General features: G+C 37.5%; 1 protein-coding gene across 4 annotated transcripts in view; it reads right to left on the reverse strand.

Moving 5' to 3' along the window:
* Positions 1–311: 311 nt before the first annotated feature.
* Positions 312–16,838, reverse strand: part of ints2 (integrator complex subunit 2) — a 70,786-nt gene continuing 54,259 nt past the window's right edge. For all 4 annotated transcript variants that reach the window (XM_049468483.1, XM_049468481.1, XM_049468482.1 and 1 more), the window contains exons 20-25: positions 16,597–16,798; positions 13,929–14,255; positions 13,603–13,710; positions 3,202–3,307; positions 2,938–3,114; positions 312–2,740 (exon numbers count right to left, since the gene is read on the reverse strand). In XM_049468483.1, coding sequence (XP_049324440.1) covers positions 2,562–2,740; positions 2,938–3,114; positions 3,202–3,307; positions 13,603–13,710; positions 13,929–14,255; positions 16,597–16,798 — 1,099 coding nt within the window. In that variant the 3' untranslated portion in view covers positions 312–2,561. The remainder of the gene's footprint in view (positions 2,741–2,937; positions 3,115–3,201; positions 3,308–13,602; positions 13,711–13,928; positions 14,256–16,596; positions 16,799–16,838) is intronic.

Raw genomic sequence — 16,838 nt, forward strand, 5'->3', positions numbered from 1 at the left:
TACTGTACCCACACTCAATATCCCAATAACTCACCTGATTAATACAACGCCCTCTACAAAAAAAAAGTTAAATGAAGTTTAGTCCTTGATCTGATTGGATCTATTTCGGCAAGCCAAATGTACTGCAGAATTTAATTAATGCCTTAATAACCATTTTTGATTTTAGAGAACGTAACGGGAAACCTCGTATCAGCACACGAGTGATAAAAGGTAGCAATTACTGTGATGCTGCCTCGCCAAACCTCGAGTTCGGGGAAACGAAGTCAGCGGGTAGGTAGTGACCACGTGAAAAATGAAGGGAATCCAGCAGATAAGTTCAAAAGGCTGAGTTTTTATTTACAGTGCATGCAGAAAAAGTAAACAAAAACTGTGCAAAATGGTTAAAATGCCTGACTAGTTTCAGTACAGGTAAATTGAACAAAGGCCACAAGGCCATAGGTTCCAAACACAGTACCAGCTCGACCCGCACCTGTGGCCCCTCTCAGCATCAGGTTAATCATAACTGAGCCAGTCCCCCCACCAAAGCCAGTCCCTCTTAAACAACTAGCCCCGCCCCTAATCTAATGGAGCACACCATTTCTTTTACGGCGGGGGAAAAATGGCTAGTCTACAGGGGTTTAAAACATAAAACAGACATGAAAAATTATAACTATTTACATAAGGCCAAGATAAAGAGGATGCATTTACAAATGTTGACATGAACATAAATCAATGTGAAGTATTACAGGTGTTACAGACAGGTATAACATAAGTATTACAGATAAGTATCTATGCTGGTGATGAAGACAACTATTGTTTTAATCAAAATTACCAGACCTGGTTTTAGGTAACGGTCCTACACATTCAATGAGAAGTCTCGCAAACGGTTCTCCTACTTCAGGTATGGGGCAGAGAGGCGCAGAAGGGTTAGACTGATTTGCTTTTCCAATGACCAGGCAAGTAAGAAGCAAAGACCTATATGGACTCGGCACTACCCTTTGGTGAACTGCTTCACATTCTTTCTCCATTTGAATGTGAGGAAGACCACCATCTTATTAACACATCATCCTCAATAAAATAACCAGTATGCTCTTCTGGCACATCTGTTTTCTTTTGTTACTGAGCAAAAACAGTAGTCAAGGGTATGGCCTGCGTGCTGAGCAGAAATCAAAGGGTGTCTGGTAACTAGGTCAGGTAAATCTGAGCTGGGTAGCTCAAGTGGGTCAGAAGCTATCTGGTTACTCTCAGCTGTTTGCAAGCAATCAGGATTTGGAGTCAGACACAGGGACAGCACTGCACAAGAACATGTTCAACAAATCTAGAGTGTCCGCAAATTTGCGTGCTTGAGCTCAGGTTAGGGCACAAGAACGAAACAGAGCAGGTTTTATTTCTTTACATAGAAAAAACAAAGTGTGCATGGGCTGGTTTACTACCACAGGCAGAGAAAGAAATTCTCCATTTGCCAGATCATTGCCCAATATAAAACAGACATCATTTATTTGCAATTTAGAATGAACAGCAACTTCTACTGGCCTTTCAAAATTAGTCGTAAACAAACACACCTTGTACAACGGGACTCTGAGCACTTCAAGTTCAATACCTCAACCAAAACGTTGCTTCTGCAATATGACTGGTTGGAAAACAAGCTCTACTGTAGAGACGATCAAATCATTAGACATAATGTAATTGTACATAATGTAATGCATGTTGTATTTTTTTTTATGCTGACTTCTATCTTCTCAACCACACATTTAGATTTCTCTAAATGGGTCAGGGAAGAGACATTAGGTCTTAAACGTCTGCTGTTCAACGCACCAGGTCTTGTAGATGTAGATTGCAGAAGAAAGGAGTATAAGAAACCATCAGCGCAGGGAGATTTTAGCTTTAACAGCGCAAAAAAAAAAAGAAAAAAAGTCAACATTTCAGCTTTTATTTTCAGGTACTGCCAACATGTTCCACAGATGAGCTGGTATGTTTGGAATCATTCACAGATCCTTTCTTTCTAGCCTTTCCATCACATTCGTAAAGATGAATTTTTTTACTCTGGTTTCCTCCCACAGCCCAAAAACTGCTTAGACTAATCAGTAATTGGTTGAACTCCTAGGTGTGAATGAGTGAATGTGTTTGTGTGTGTGTGTCTGCCCTGAAATGGATTTGAGGCCTGTCCAGGGTGTATACCGCCTTCCGCCCGATTCTGGCTGGGATAAGCTCCAGTCCTGACGGATACAGCGGGTATTAGCGATGGATGCAGGGATGGATGTATATAAACAGATGTAAAAATTTACAGACAAAAAAGAATCAGAATTTGAATCACTATAATAATCACTTTAATACAAATTTAAGAATAAACAAAACAGAATATAAAACAAAATACCAAAATTAAGAATATCAAGGTAATTTATTGTATAGAAAATAGATCATGAACATTTTGCACAGTTGCCATAGATGATAAAGGTTAAACCAAAACTTTTTTCTGACTCTGCCTCAGGTGACATTACAGTGTTTATGCAACCAAAAGAGATGTTCTTCATTTCCAGATAATGCAAGTATTCCATATACTTAAACAAGGCTTCTCCTCCTCCTTAAAGTAGCTGCACATTGTAACTAATGATGTCCATAAAGGTGGCCTCTATGCAGTAACACAGCTGGATATCTGGATCAGCTCTACCAAATTCAGTAAATCTCTTAGGCAGATCCATTTTGGATAATTTAACATCTGATCCAAGTGCTTCCTTTGTTTTTTCCTTGAAATATTGCAGCCCTAAAAAAAAGAGGTGGACCAATCACAACTTTTAATGCTTTTTTATCTTTTACATATCACGTCTGAACACATTATAAAGTATCTTTCTCTTTCAGTTAGATTTTTAGGCATCAAAAAACAGCAAACATTACAAAAACATGCAGAACACATTACACATCTATAAAAAGAAGAAGAATTCAAATTCTTGGTTAACGTACTTGTGATAAATGGGTCAATGTCTCTGGCCTTAGTGGCAACATCAGCAGCACACACTTGCCCCACCTGCACCAGCAAGGAGGCCACATCGTCATAGAGGGGAGGGAATGCCCGGCAAAATGACACCAGACATGGCAACGTAGGCATGAAGAACAGAAAACGCTTGTCACGTGTCAGGACTGGGAAGAAAGAGAAGGAAAAAAAATTGGTTATGACCTAAGAGCAGCATAACATAATTACATGAAGGAAGACTGACGCATCCCTACCTGTCAGTAGGGTGCCCATCATGCTAATAGCTAGACGTGCCACACTGAGGGACTTTGGCAGAGCATACTGTGTGCACAGATGAGAGAGCAGCTGTATGGCAAAGATCTGTGAAAACAGCACATAAACAAAGTCATGATACAAAAAACAGTAATCAGTAATTAAAATGTATTTACATGGCACATTTAAAATAACAAGTAAAGCACAACAATGCACAATGCCAGTGCCTATGCATAATGTAACATCCTGAATAAATAAAACGAATGGCAACAATTTATTAAGGCGTCAGATCAAAATGTGTGGTCCCAAACTTACTAGTGCATGGGAATGAGATTCTAATGCTTGGCCATTCCTTAACCCTTGGAACCCTATAGACGGATTTTACGTCCAAAATCGCACCTTGTGTGCTCAGCTTAATTATTCTGGTAAATAAAAAGGGCTCATTTCAGGCTGAAAAAACTGTTAAAGACACAAGTGGGCGTTTTGTAATAGTTAGAGGATTTATGGGCCAAGAACCCCGTGTTTTAGTAAATATCTATGGTCCTAACTATGATGAGCCACAGTTTATTCTAGACCTTTTTTTAAACTAACATATGCATCCTCAGAGCTAATCATTGGAGGTGATATGAACCTAGTGTTAGATACACATGATAGATCAACAACTCAGACATCCCTAACTCAGGCAGCTAAAGCTCTAAAGAAAGAAATGTTGAGTCATAATATTATAGATATATGGAGAGCATTACATGAAAGCAAACAAGAATATTCTTTTTATTCACATAAACAATTTAACACCCACCTTCTTAATGATCCAGAATTTGTGAATTTTATTAATATTAACATAGATACATTTATAAACATAAATAAGGGTTCTGCATCTCCGGTAACTATCTGGGAATCTATGAAAGCATATCTGAGAGGTCTGATAATTTCTTATTCAACGCATAGGTGGAAAAATGACATAGCATGCTTGCATTCCATAGAACTAGACATAAGGAAACTGGAGGAGACTCACAGCATTACCAAAGATGAAAAGATTCTACAACTACTTAATAGCAAACGACTAGAATATAATATTCTCATCACTCGGGAAGCTGAAAATGCCCTTCTCAGAAGTAAAGCCCAATACTACGAGCATGGAGACAAGGCAAGGAAGTTGTTAGCTTGGCAGATTCGAAGGGAGGAGGCTCAAAGGTCAATTACTGCTATTAAGCTTACAAATGATGCAGTCACTAAAGACCCTAAGATAATTAACTCAACATTTGAAACATATTACAGATCTATCTATACCTCTCAGGACAGTAATACAGCTGAAATAGATTTTTTCTTGATAGCATTGAGGTCCCAAAGATAACAGACCAGGAACAAGAGGATTTAGATATGAACATTACACAGGAAGAAATAAAAAAAGCTATTGCGAGTCTCCCGGCAGGAAAATCACCAGGACTAGATGGTTTCTCTATAGATTTCTATAAAAAGTTTTTGCCCAAACTGATTAACCCTATGATGGATATGTATAAAAAAATATATGAAGATGGACAACTCCCAGAAACACTAGAGCAAGCATTAATTATTGTAATTCTGAAACCAGGGAAGGATGCAAAGCTGTGTGGCTCATACAGACCTATATCATTGTTCTGACAATGACTGACTACAAAATCTTAACAAAAGTAATTTCTAAAAGATTGTCGGGAGTCCTACCAGAAATAGTGGCTCAGGATCAAACAGACTTTAATTCTCAGCGTTCTGGCACAGACAATATTAGAAGATTCTGTAACATTCTACACCATGCTAACCATGTTAAAGAACCAGTTCTTGCAGTTTCTCTAGATGCTGAAAAAGCATTTGACCGAGTTGAGTGGAACTATTTAAACCTAGTACTTAAGAAAATGAATTTTGGCAAAGTTTTCTAAATTTAGTTAAGGTTTTGTACCACGGCCCTATGGCCTGTGTCCAAACTAATAATGATATATCCCCATTCTTCCCTTTAACACGGGGTAAGAGGCAAGGATGCTCCTTATCTCCTGGTCTATTTGCACTTGCAATTGAGCCCTTAGCCATTGCTATTAGAAAACACTCAGCAATACATGGAGTACATGTTGGTGACAAGAAGCACATAATTTCACTGTTTGCGGATGACATTATGTTATATATTACCCAACCTCAAAAATCAATTATTAGTTTATTGGAGACGTTACTTAAGTATGGGCGGATATCTGGCTACAAAGTGAACAAGAGCTGGAAAGATGGAAGCGATTGCCGATTTCACTAATTGGACGTGTAAACTGTATAAAGATGAATATTCTTCCTAAATTTTTATACCTTTTTAGGACTCTCCCTAGTTTTGTTCTTCAATGCTTTTTTAAGTGGTTAAACTCAGTAGTTTAATTACAAGCTTTTTGTGGAATAATAAAAATGCAAGAGTTAAACTTAAGGTGTTATGTCGACCTTTAAGCGAGGGAGGGCTGGGCCTCCCTGACTTTCAGCTGTACTACTGGGCTGCCCAATCATTGACAAATTGGGCCTGGCAGGCTGACCTACAAAATCCCCCTGCTTGGCTGCAATTGGAGCAACATTTTGTAGCAAACACACCGATAGCCAGTTTACCCTATATCCCTCAATATTATACTCATAAATCTGCCACGAACAACCCCTATACTCTACATAGTTGTAAGTTATGGACCGAAATCCGCAAGAAAACCAGAAACCAGAAACTGGTCTACCCAGCCACACCATTTTACTATAACCCTGACCTACCAGAACCAATAAGAGACAGTGTAATGGAGTTGTGGTTTAACAGAAGAATACAAACATTTGTACAACTATGTAAAGATGGTGAACTAATGACATTTGACCAAATAAAGCAAGCATTTCAGTTGCACAACAAACATTTTTTTAAGTATTTACAGGTCAGAAATTACATAAGGGTGCAACAACGGGGAAGATTATTGCCTTTGACAACTACCACCTTAGATGCCAAAATGCTAGAAAGACGATATGCAAGGGGTTTTGTTTCTTATATGTATAAATATTGTGCGAACTAATGAAACACAGAACACAGAAACAATACAATTAGGGTGAAATGGGAGCAAGATTTAAATCACCACTTTGAAGAAGAAAAACATTTTCAAAATTGGCCAGACATATTTTAATAGCAGACGCAAACTTCTCCAGTTTAATTTGCTTCATAGAACATACTATACTCCAGAGAGGCTCAACAAGATGCATTCCAGATACTCTCAGTTTTGCCCGAGGTGCAAGACTGAAATAGGATCTCTTCTCCATATGTTTTGGTCTTGCTCTAACATTGACAAGTTTTGGAGGGGGGTGCAAATGCTTATTAAGACCATAATTGATATTGAGATTCCTTTGAGCCCCCAGCTGACCCTGCTAGGTGATGACTCCTTACTCTCAACAGACGGGGAAATTGCTAAAACTAAATTTAGGTTTATTAAACTGGCTTTAGTTGCAGCAAACAAATGTATTGCTCAGAAATGGAAATGCAGTGAGAGTCCTACTTCTTTAATGTGGATACAGGACCTCTATTCTTATGTTCCATCGGAAAAGATTCTCTTTTACTTAAGAAAAAAGCCTAAGATATTCAAAGCAGTTTGGGGAAAATTTGTCACTTTTATGATGTCTTCTAACTATCTCCAACTATTAGTGGATGAATAGTGGAGAATTGATGTACAAAGTAATTTACGACCTTGATGTGCTTATACAAATGAGTGCTGTATTTCCCTTTTATATATGTATGAATACAAAGCTTTTGCCGATTTTATAATACATTTAAATTGGCTAACTATTAATTTTTTTTTTTACATTTATGAATGTATGTATTATTGTATTCTTGCCTGACCTTTGTGGGTGGGATGAGGTGGGGGGTGGGGATTATTGTTCACTTCCTTTTTTTTTCTTGGTTAAACCTGGTTAAACAATTATTGTATTAAGAAACGCTAGAGGTATGTTTGTAACCCTTTATTGATTAATAAAAATAAACATATTGATTAAAAAAAGCATATATTTATGCTTATATTCCTTTTACATTTGAAATGATTAGATTTTTGAGTAAAAGAGAAAAAGAGGTCATGGCATGTGACTGTCTGATATAATTACTGTGTTATAAGGCATGAAGGAGGAACTGACAAAAACAGAGAAAAAACACACCAAATCAGGCCAGGGTTCAAAGGGTTAAGGATCTTGTTCCTGCATCTTTGTGGCTACTAGGCTTGGGCGATAATGTAAATTCATACACACAATTATCATCACCGGAATTATCGTGATAAACGATATTATCGTAAAAAAGTTATGGGGCGGTTTTAAGTGATCCTGCTGCAGTGAATCCTAATACAGGAAAAAAAACTGGTTAATGTTAATAATAATAATAATAATATTATTTGTATTTAATTAGTTTTACCGTGGACTATGCAGGGCTTTTAAAAAAAACATACAAAAAATGCACAAGGCTGACATTTAAATTAAGAATAAAATTATAAATATTTAAAAATATTTACCCTTCTTTGCAAAAACAGACAGGTGCTATTATTTAATCATACCTTTATCTGTTTTTCCAAAAGAGCTTCTTTAAAATATAGCATAGATATAGCATATATGGAAACACGCCTCATCAACCGCACTGATGGTTTCATGCTTGAGCGGAATGATCTTTCACTTTAACGGCTGTTTGAGGTAAAAGAGAAAGATGTTGTTATAATTCCATTATTTTAGAAACTAAATTACATTAGTTTTATTTATTTGTTTATAATAAAGCTTATGTATATCTAAAGAGAAGTACAGTCCTCTAATAATCCTGATTAATCTGTAATTGAGGACCTGCCGTTTTTTTTCCATAAAAAAATATTTAAATATTAATTTATATTTATTTAAATATTTATATGTATTTAAATATTTAATTTAAATGGATAGTTAATTCGTTTTATTTAGGTAGATTCTTTTCTTTCTGAAGAAGAGAAGTTTTTTTATAACACTGCCGTGCTGTGAATTGCGTTGTGAATATTTGAATATATTAATGCTAGGCGATTTTCACGATCAATTCAGTCAATTTTCAAAATGGTGTAATCAAGATTTTCTTTGGGTAAAGCGATTTGTTTATTTACCAGCAGCGGTAAACAAAGTTAACAGTGCTTAGCTCTATAAATGTTGGCCGACAGCATAGAGCTTAGATCGGGCCAAACAAACAGCCGTGCACATTGTGCCCGAGCCCACCCCCCCACACACTGTCATTATGAGCCCAAACTCTATTTAAACATTTTTTTGTGAGTAGAGCATTAAAACTGAGCTTAAAACATTTTCGGGCTGTTTGAATAAGAGAAATCTGAAAGATGTTAACTGACACTGAAACACTGAAGAAGCATAGATTAACTATTATTTAGGATTTTTTTTTTATTAAGAACAGATCTCCAACAAACTAACTGTTTTATATTGAGCTTATTGTCTAAGTGCAAAATCACAAAAAAAAGCAATATGGCTATGCGCTGCACAATCATTAAAACCAAATAGACCAACAACATTATCATTTATAATTACTTTCCTTTAATATAGTTAACTATGCTTAAGAATATAAAACACTTTCTGAACAAACTCATTTTTATTTTAAGCATATGTCCTGAGTGCTAAAGCACAAAAGCAGCAATAAGGCTATGCACTTCACACACAGTGCTGCAAGTCAAGTGCGTAATGCGGTGAAGGTGGAGAAGCTCACGTGCGCGCGCAGGCCAGATCTGCATGATTGACATTCTAATGTGTGCAGCTTAAAAAAAATGGATTTGTTACTTAACTATACTGTAATTATCATGCCAACGCTTTATAAAAATAAAAAATAGCATTAAAAATAGATGCTTTTATCACAGACCATTTTTTGAGCCTGACCAGCCTGAGAAAAGAGGTTACAAATTTCGCTACACGCTACAGTCTGGAGAAACTGAACTGAAACTCCTTTATAATGCTGGAATTCAGCTGTTTAAATAACAGAACGCAGGTAGAAGTCACGCGGTGATGGCATAGACTAAAATGTGCTTAATACTGTCACTAGCTTAAATTTTTGCAATATTCAATAACATTGTTTATCGGCCCAAGACTACTGGCTACGCATTATTTTTTTCATATATACAGAATGTCACCTTAGGGGATGTCAAATGGGGGTTACAGAACCCTGGGGCTGCGGCTGGGAGTGCGTGATCACTTTTAAGGTTTTTCTTAGTCTAGCTTCTTCCTAGCTCCCTTAGATCTAAAAGCTCTCGATGGTGCGTGCAGCTTTGGTGATATAAGCAGGACCCAGCCCACAAACCACTTCAACAACCCACAATAAAGCTTTAAACTGAATTCTAAACTAAATTGTAGGGAGGCTAATATTGGTGTAATCTGGTTTGATCTTTTTGGTACTAGTGGGTAATCGAGCCGCTGCATTTACGACAAACTGGAGTCATGCTAATGTGTTTAAATGTGATTAAACAAAAACAGGAATTACCCATTCAAGGTAATTGGCTTTTGTCTTGCAGGTTAACAGCTTCTGCTGCTTTCGATCGCAGAAGACCTATATCAACCTTCCAAATATGCCAAAGGCCCTCATCAAAAACAATCCTAGTTCTAACTTTTTTTTTTTTTTTGGAAAAAGGAGAGCGCTGACTTTGGAGTAAACTTTTCTGTGCAGCAAGGGGCACAAAAACATACACAAAAGTGGGGCAAGTTCATTATTCCAGCTTTTAAAGCAATAAAAGGGGTACAGCAATACTAATCTTTAAGAATCTATCCGTTAATATTTAAAGAGGAATAAACTGATGATGACGGTAGACATGTGCTGGTCTATAGATTACTATATGGCCAAGAATTAATCATGCTTTATATTTACACACCTAACAAGGACAATCCCAACTTTATTCAGTCAGTGTAGTAGTTAAAAAAAATTATCCAGAGTATTATCTATACAGCCACAGTTCCTTTATAATCCAACTGCTTCACATGCATTATATCTAAGCCTGGATATCTGGAAAGAGTTCAGACCTATGTTGAAAGACTTTCAACTTTATATTCAGGCAGACACCGAGCATATTCTAGACTGGACCTTTTCAAAGCCGTAATTTTAGGACAGATGATCTCAAGCTTCTGCAAAGAAAATATCACTGATTAAACAAACAGAACAGCTTACAATTAGGCTTGCTACCTTGGAACAATCTACTAGTTTTAATTTGATTATATTAAAAACTTTTTTTCTTTTATAAAATAGCAACAAACCCAGCAGGCTTTTATCATGTCAGCTCAAGAAAAGAGCATGTGTATCATACCATAAATTATCTTCCTATTTATCCATCATAGGGAGTGCTATCAATCTTTATTCCAAAGATTTAGTTTAGTAAGAATTAGTTGGGTTTTATGGTAACAGACACAGGCCAAACAAATCCTCACTGTAAGATATGTTGCTTCTAATGGAAGCAACACGACAGATTCATTGTGGCACTAGCACACCATCCAGAGTAAAGCAAGAAATCCCCCTGACACATTTTATAATGGGGCACGGTGGAGGGCAACCACAAATGTTGAGATATTATGTTCAAACAAATGTTCAAACATTAACATGTTGAAAGTTTTAGACAGACATATATGCTAGCAACCCGCAAATACTTTCCTAAAGTTGCCTTGCTACAACTGTATAACACACGTCAAAGAATCACTAGAGAGCTGGAAGAGGACTCGATACCAGGTGCCACGTGTGACACTAAAATCTCACACTGAGGTTTTCACAGCGTAATAACTCAGAATGCCTCAACACATCAGAATAAAGCATATATTTGGCCTACCATTTCTAAAAATTAAAAGATCTCTTTTTCATCTGTAGTTTTATTTTTAGTAGGGGAAAAACATTGATTAAATTAAAAAATCTGAAGAGTTTTTTAGGCCATATCACACAGCTCTAATTAGCTGGGTACAAAACAGCAGAACTGCTCACTCGCAGATCTTGAACAAGAAAGTTGCTCAGATGTTTACTATCCATCAATAACTGCAATGAGCTCAGTAATGGGGACCTATGTAGTTCCTTGGGTTGTCTGCCCAAATTCTCTAAGTGGAGAATCTACGGCCTAAACAAATTGCAGAACCTGTTTTACAAATATTCCCTCAAATCTTTTTCAGATTTAAGAGTCGGGTTTGATATTCCTACATTTGATATTTCTGGATGAAATAAATTGGACATCAAATAGAACTACACATTTTTGCACAGGATGCACCTTACAACAGTCCACTTGAAAAGGAAGTACTCTAACACATCCTTTAGATGTCATCGCTGTTAAATTTGCAATGGACCAACTGTTTTTGTTTTCTGAAACTGACCAAATCTAAAATCATTTTAGAGAGCAATGCATAACTTAACTTAAGGTCTGACAGACTCTGCACCTATACAGCTGTTATTTGGTAGTGATGCAGATAGGAAAATTGACCCTAGGTTCTGCTTAAGTGAAACCAAGAAAAACCTCCAACATTTAATTTGTTTAAAATAATTCTAAGTAAAATACTGCACTTTGAACAGAGCACGTAATGTCTCTGTTATAAGGTAACTTGTACTTTATTTCTATTATATTCTTGAAAAAGAATTTGCTGAATAAATAAGTGAAGAAAACACATACACTACGGTTCAAAAGTTTGGGGTCACTCAAACAATTTTGTGTTTTCCATGAAAAGTCACACTTATTCACCACCATACGTTGTGAAATGAATAGAAAATAGAGTCAAGACATTGACAAGGTTAGAAATAATGATTTGTATTTGAAATAACATTGTTTTTACATCAAACTTTGCTTTCATCAAAGAATCCTCCATTTGCAGCAATTACAGCATTGCACACCTTTGGCATTCTAGCTGTTAATTTGTTGAGGTAAGCTGGAGAAATTGCACCCCACGCTTCTAGAAGCAGCTCCCACAAGTTGGATTGGTTGGATGGGCACTTCTGGCGTACCATACGGTCAAGCTGCTCCCACAACAGCTCAATGGGGTTCAGATCTGGTGACTGCGCTGGCCACTCCATTACCAACAGAATACCAGCTGCCTGCTTCTGCTGTAAATAGTTCTTGCACAATTTGGAGGTGTGTTTAGGGTCATTGTCCTGTTGTAGGACGAAATTGGCTCCGATCAGGCGCTGTCCACTGGGTATGGCATGGCGTTGCAAAATGGAGTGATAGCCTTCCTTATTCAGAATCCCTTTTACCCTGTACAAATCTCCCACCTTACCAGCACCAAAGCAACCCCAGACCATCACATTACCTCCACCATGCTTAACAGATGGCGTCAGGCATTCTTCCAGCATCTTTTCATTTGTTCTGCGTCTCACAAACGTTCTTCTTTGTGATCCAAACACCTCAAACTTGGATTCATCCGTCCACAACACTTTTTTCCAGTCTTCCTCTGTCCAATGTCTGTGTTCTTTTGCCCATCTTAATCTTTTTCTTTTATTAGCCAGTCTCAGATATGGCTTTTTCTTTGCCACTCTGCCCTGAAGCCCAAAATCCCGAAGCCGCCTCTTCACTGTAGATGTTGACACTGGTGTTTTGCGGCTACTATTTAATGAAGATGCCAGTTGGGAACCTGTGAGGCGTCTGTTTCTCAAACTAGAGACTCTAATGTACTTATCTTCTTGCTTAGTTGTGCAACGCGGCCTCCCACTTCTTTTTCTACTCTGGTTAGAGCCTGTTTGTGCTGTCCTCTGAAGGGAGTAGTACACACCGTTGTAGGAAATCTTCAATTTCTTAGCAATTTCTCGCATGGAATAGCCTTCATTTCTAAGAACAAGAATAGACTGTCGAGTTTCAGATGAAAGTTCTCTTTTTCTGGTCATTTTGAGCGTTTAATTGACCCCACAAATGTGATGCTCCAGAAACTCAATCTGCTCAAAGGAAGGTCAGTTTTGTAGCTTCTGTAATGAGCTAGACTGTTTTCAGGTGTGTGAACATGATTGCACAAGGGTTTTCTAATCATCAATTAGCCTTCTGAGCCAATGAGCAAACACATTGTACCATTAGAACACTGGAGTGATAGTTGCTGGAAATGGGCCTCTATACACCTATGTAGATATTGCACCAAAACCAGACATTTGCAGCTAGAATAGTCATTTACCACATTAGCAATGTACAGAGTGTATTTATTTAAAGTTAGGACTAGTTTAAAGTTATCTTCATTGAAAAGTACAGTGCTTTTCCTTCAAAAATATGGACGTTTCAATGTGACCCCAAACTTTTGAACGGTAGTGTACTTGCCACACAATTTTTTTTATGTCCACAAGACACATATTTAGTCTCTTACTATATGTCAAAGTGTGTCATAAACACTGATTTTTTGTAGTAAACGTATGGACGGACAAAGGCTATACAAGTGAATATCCAAATGAACCATTAAGGCACCTGTTTTTCCAGCTGAGGTTGTGCAAGGAGCTCAGGAATGAAGTCCAGGCAGATGTGCATGGAAGGAATTCCAGCTACAGTCAGAGGAAGCAGACCTTGAGGATAACCCTACAGAGAGCACATTCATAGTTCAGCCTGCATTCTTATTTGGCTGGCTTGTTATACATACAAAAAATCAAGATAATCATCAGCTTCAACCAGGAAAATACAGAATACAAGCATGTTGCAAAAATATTAGTTATTCTACAGTCCATTGTAGTCTATAAAGTGAACTACACAACTAATGCTATATTATCATCGGCAAATATGTAGTAATACGTAATCACCTGGAAATGAACCAGTTTGGCGATGTTAGGATCTGCAATGAACATCTGGTGTAGCAGACAGCAGATGAGGCACTGCACTTCTCTCAGGTCACTGAGCAACCCGCCCTCTGCCTGTCGCTCCCCCCGAGCTCCAAAGGATCCTGCCTCAGGCTTTTGTGAGTCCTGAGTTCCCCACAAAGATATGGCTCTCCCCTGCTCTCTCACAGAGTGCCTTGAAATAGTCTGAACACTCTTTAGCAAGCAGTCACTTCCTCCTGCACTCAACTGTTGCTCCTCCTGAAAAGAAGGCAGACAGACCTCCAACAGGATCTGCACTGCTGCACTGTCCTGCAAGGGAATAAAAAGGAAGACCGATATACATGTTCCTGAGGCAGAACAATTACCACAACAGAAACTTAGTCTCTCTCACAATGGTTTTATCAAAATTGACTTATCAAATGGTTGTCAAGTGAATAGCCAATAGTTTTACATAATCATTTAAAGGCTGGTTAAATAAAATGAAAATCTATTGAAGATAACCTTTAAATAAAGCAGAAATTCAGTATACACACAGCGGGGAAAATAATTATTTGATCCTCTAGAATGAGAACCTCTTTTTCCTGATAATGGTTCGTGGATAGGTCTTCAAGCATGATAATGACAATGATAGGTCTGCATTATATATCGTTTAAGCATGGTCATCGTGATGTGCGCATGCGCAAGTCACATTGCAGGACATGAAATGTTAACTAAGGTGTGTGTGACAGGCTGCTGCTGCCTGAGAAGCATGAGGGGAAAGGGAGGGGCGGGCATAAACATGAGGTAACTGCATGGCCTCCACATGGCTGGGCCGTGTGCGCAGATATTTCCTGTTACAGCCAAAATTACACTTTTAATCCCAGAAAAACGCTCTTATTTACCTTTTAAAAGGCCATGTAAATGCCTGATTAAAGGGAGGATTGTTGTTTTGCGGTTTTGAGTTCTCGGATGACTCTCAAGCGCTGACTGATTTAGAGCATTTATTAGCAAATGAGAAAAGGCTGAAAAAAATAAAAAAGATGCAGAGCTTTCAGACCTCAAATAATGCAAAAAATGTTCATATTCATAAAGTTTTAAGAGTTTAGAAATCAATATTTGGTGGAATAACCCTGGTTTTTAATCACAGTTTGCATGCATCTTGGCATGTTCTCCTCCACCAGTCTTACACACTGCTTTTGGATAACTTTCCTGGGACAAAAATTCAAGCAACTCAGCTTGGTTTGATGGCTTGTGATCATCCACCTTTCTCTTGATTATATTCCAGAGGTTTTCAGTTTGGTAAAATCTCATAATAAAAAACTCAATTTTTAAGTGGTCTTATTTTTTTTCCAGAGCTGTATATCTTTGTAAAAAAAAAAAAGAAAGAAAAAAAAAAAAACTAAACAAAACATTGCAATGTCAATTTTTTCCAATATCGTGCAGCCCTAGACCCAAAACATACGGACAAACAACAAAGTAGTGGCTTTAAAAAAAAAAAAAGGAAAGTGCCTGATGTGGCCTAGCCAGTTTCAGGACCTTAATTGAGCTCAAACCTCAAATTTGAAGATTGAAGGAGTGGGCCAAATTGCTTCTAAGATGTGCGCATAGCTTTTGGCGAACTTCAAGGAACCTTGATCTCTGTGCTTGCCAACACAGGTATCTCAACAAAATACTACAATCACATTTTGCTTGAGGATTAAATACTTATTTCACTCTATCAAATGCAGCTTAAATTCTTACATTTATCAATTGTTTTTTGATTGTTTTTGTTGATCTTTTGACTCTATACTTCTAAAAAAAACTACCATTAAGACGTTAGTGTCTTTGTAAAGGTCAACATAATTATTTCCCCCACAGTATACAGTGCCTGTGGACTGTATTCACAATGCATTAAGTTTTGCACATTTTATTATGTTACAGCCTTTTTCCAGAATTAATTAAATTTAGTTTCCCCTCATAACTCTACATGCAATTCCCATGATGGGAAAAAGTTAAATATATTTACTATATTTAAAACACAAAAATATAAACATTGGGTGCAGGTGCTTCCTGTGAGAGATGCCATGAAGACCTAAAAGTAAAGTTTTTCAAAAATGTTTTTTTAAAAAACAAGACATCCATTTGTACTGATTACCCATCAGATGTTATTGCAACTTGACTGGAGTCCACTTGTGGTAAACTGAGTTGATTAGACATGATTTAGAAAGGCACATGCCTGTTTATATAAGGTCCCATAATAGACCAAGCCATAAAGTTCAAGGCATTATCTGTAGACCTCCTTAGTCCAGGAGGTGACCAAGAACCCAACGGTCACTTTGACAGACCTCCAGCTTTACTCTAAGGAGGGAAAATAAACTTTCAGTAGGACAATCATTTCTGCAGCACTCTACTAATCAGGCCTATAATAGACCTCATTTTGTCATCATTGGGTACTGTGTGTAGAATCCTGAAGTAAAAAACACATTTAATCCTATTTGGAAAGGGCAGTAACATGTGAGCTCTGTGAATATTTTTGGATGCACTGCAATTGTTTTCAAAACAATTCTTTTTAACATTTTAGATAACCAAAACAAATAAAACACAATGTAAGGATTTATGACACAAGCAGACGTTAACATGAAAGACCTTAAAATGAAACCCATTATTTTTAGAATTAAAGTTAAAGTGGTACCTGTGCAGCCAATAACGCATTTTTCAGCTCCTCCCTGGTGACCTCTTGTGTGTCTGGTTGACCAGTGAGTCCTAAGTTGGAGACTGTCTGAGTCTGCCGATCAAACTCCGTAGTCTCCTTTAGGTGAGCATTCAGATAAGCTTTAGATGCCAGCAGGTAGCCGTTTAACATGTGAAGTGTGATGTCCATTAATGGAGGACACCTGCAAACCAACAAACGGAAGTGCATACATTCACTGTTTA

Source organism: Astyanax mexicanus, chromosome 20, assembly GCF_023375975.1.
Source record: "Astyanax mexicanus isolate ESR-SI-001 chromosome 20, AstMex3_surface, whole genome shotgun sequence".
NCBI classification, from domain to species: Eukaryota; Metazoa; Chordata; class Actinopteri; order Characiformes; family Acestrorhamphidae; genus Astyanax; species Astyanax mexicanus.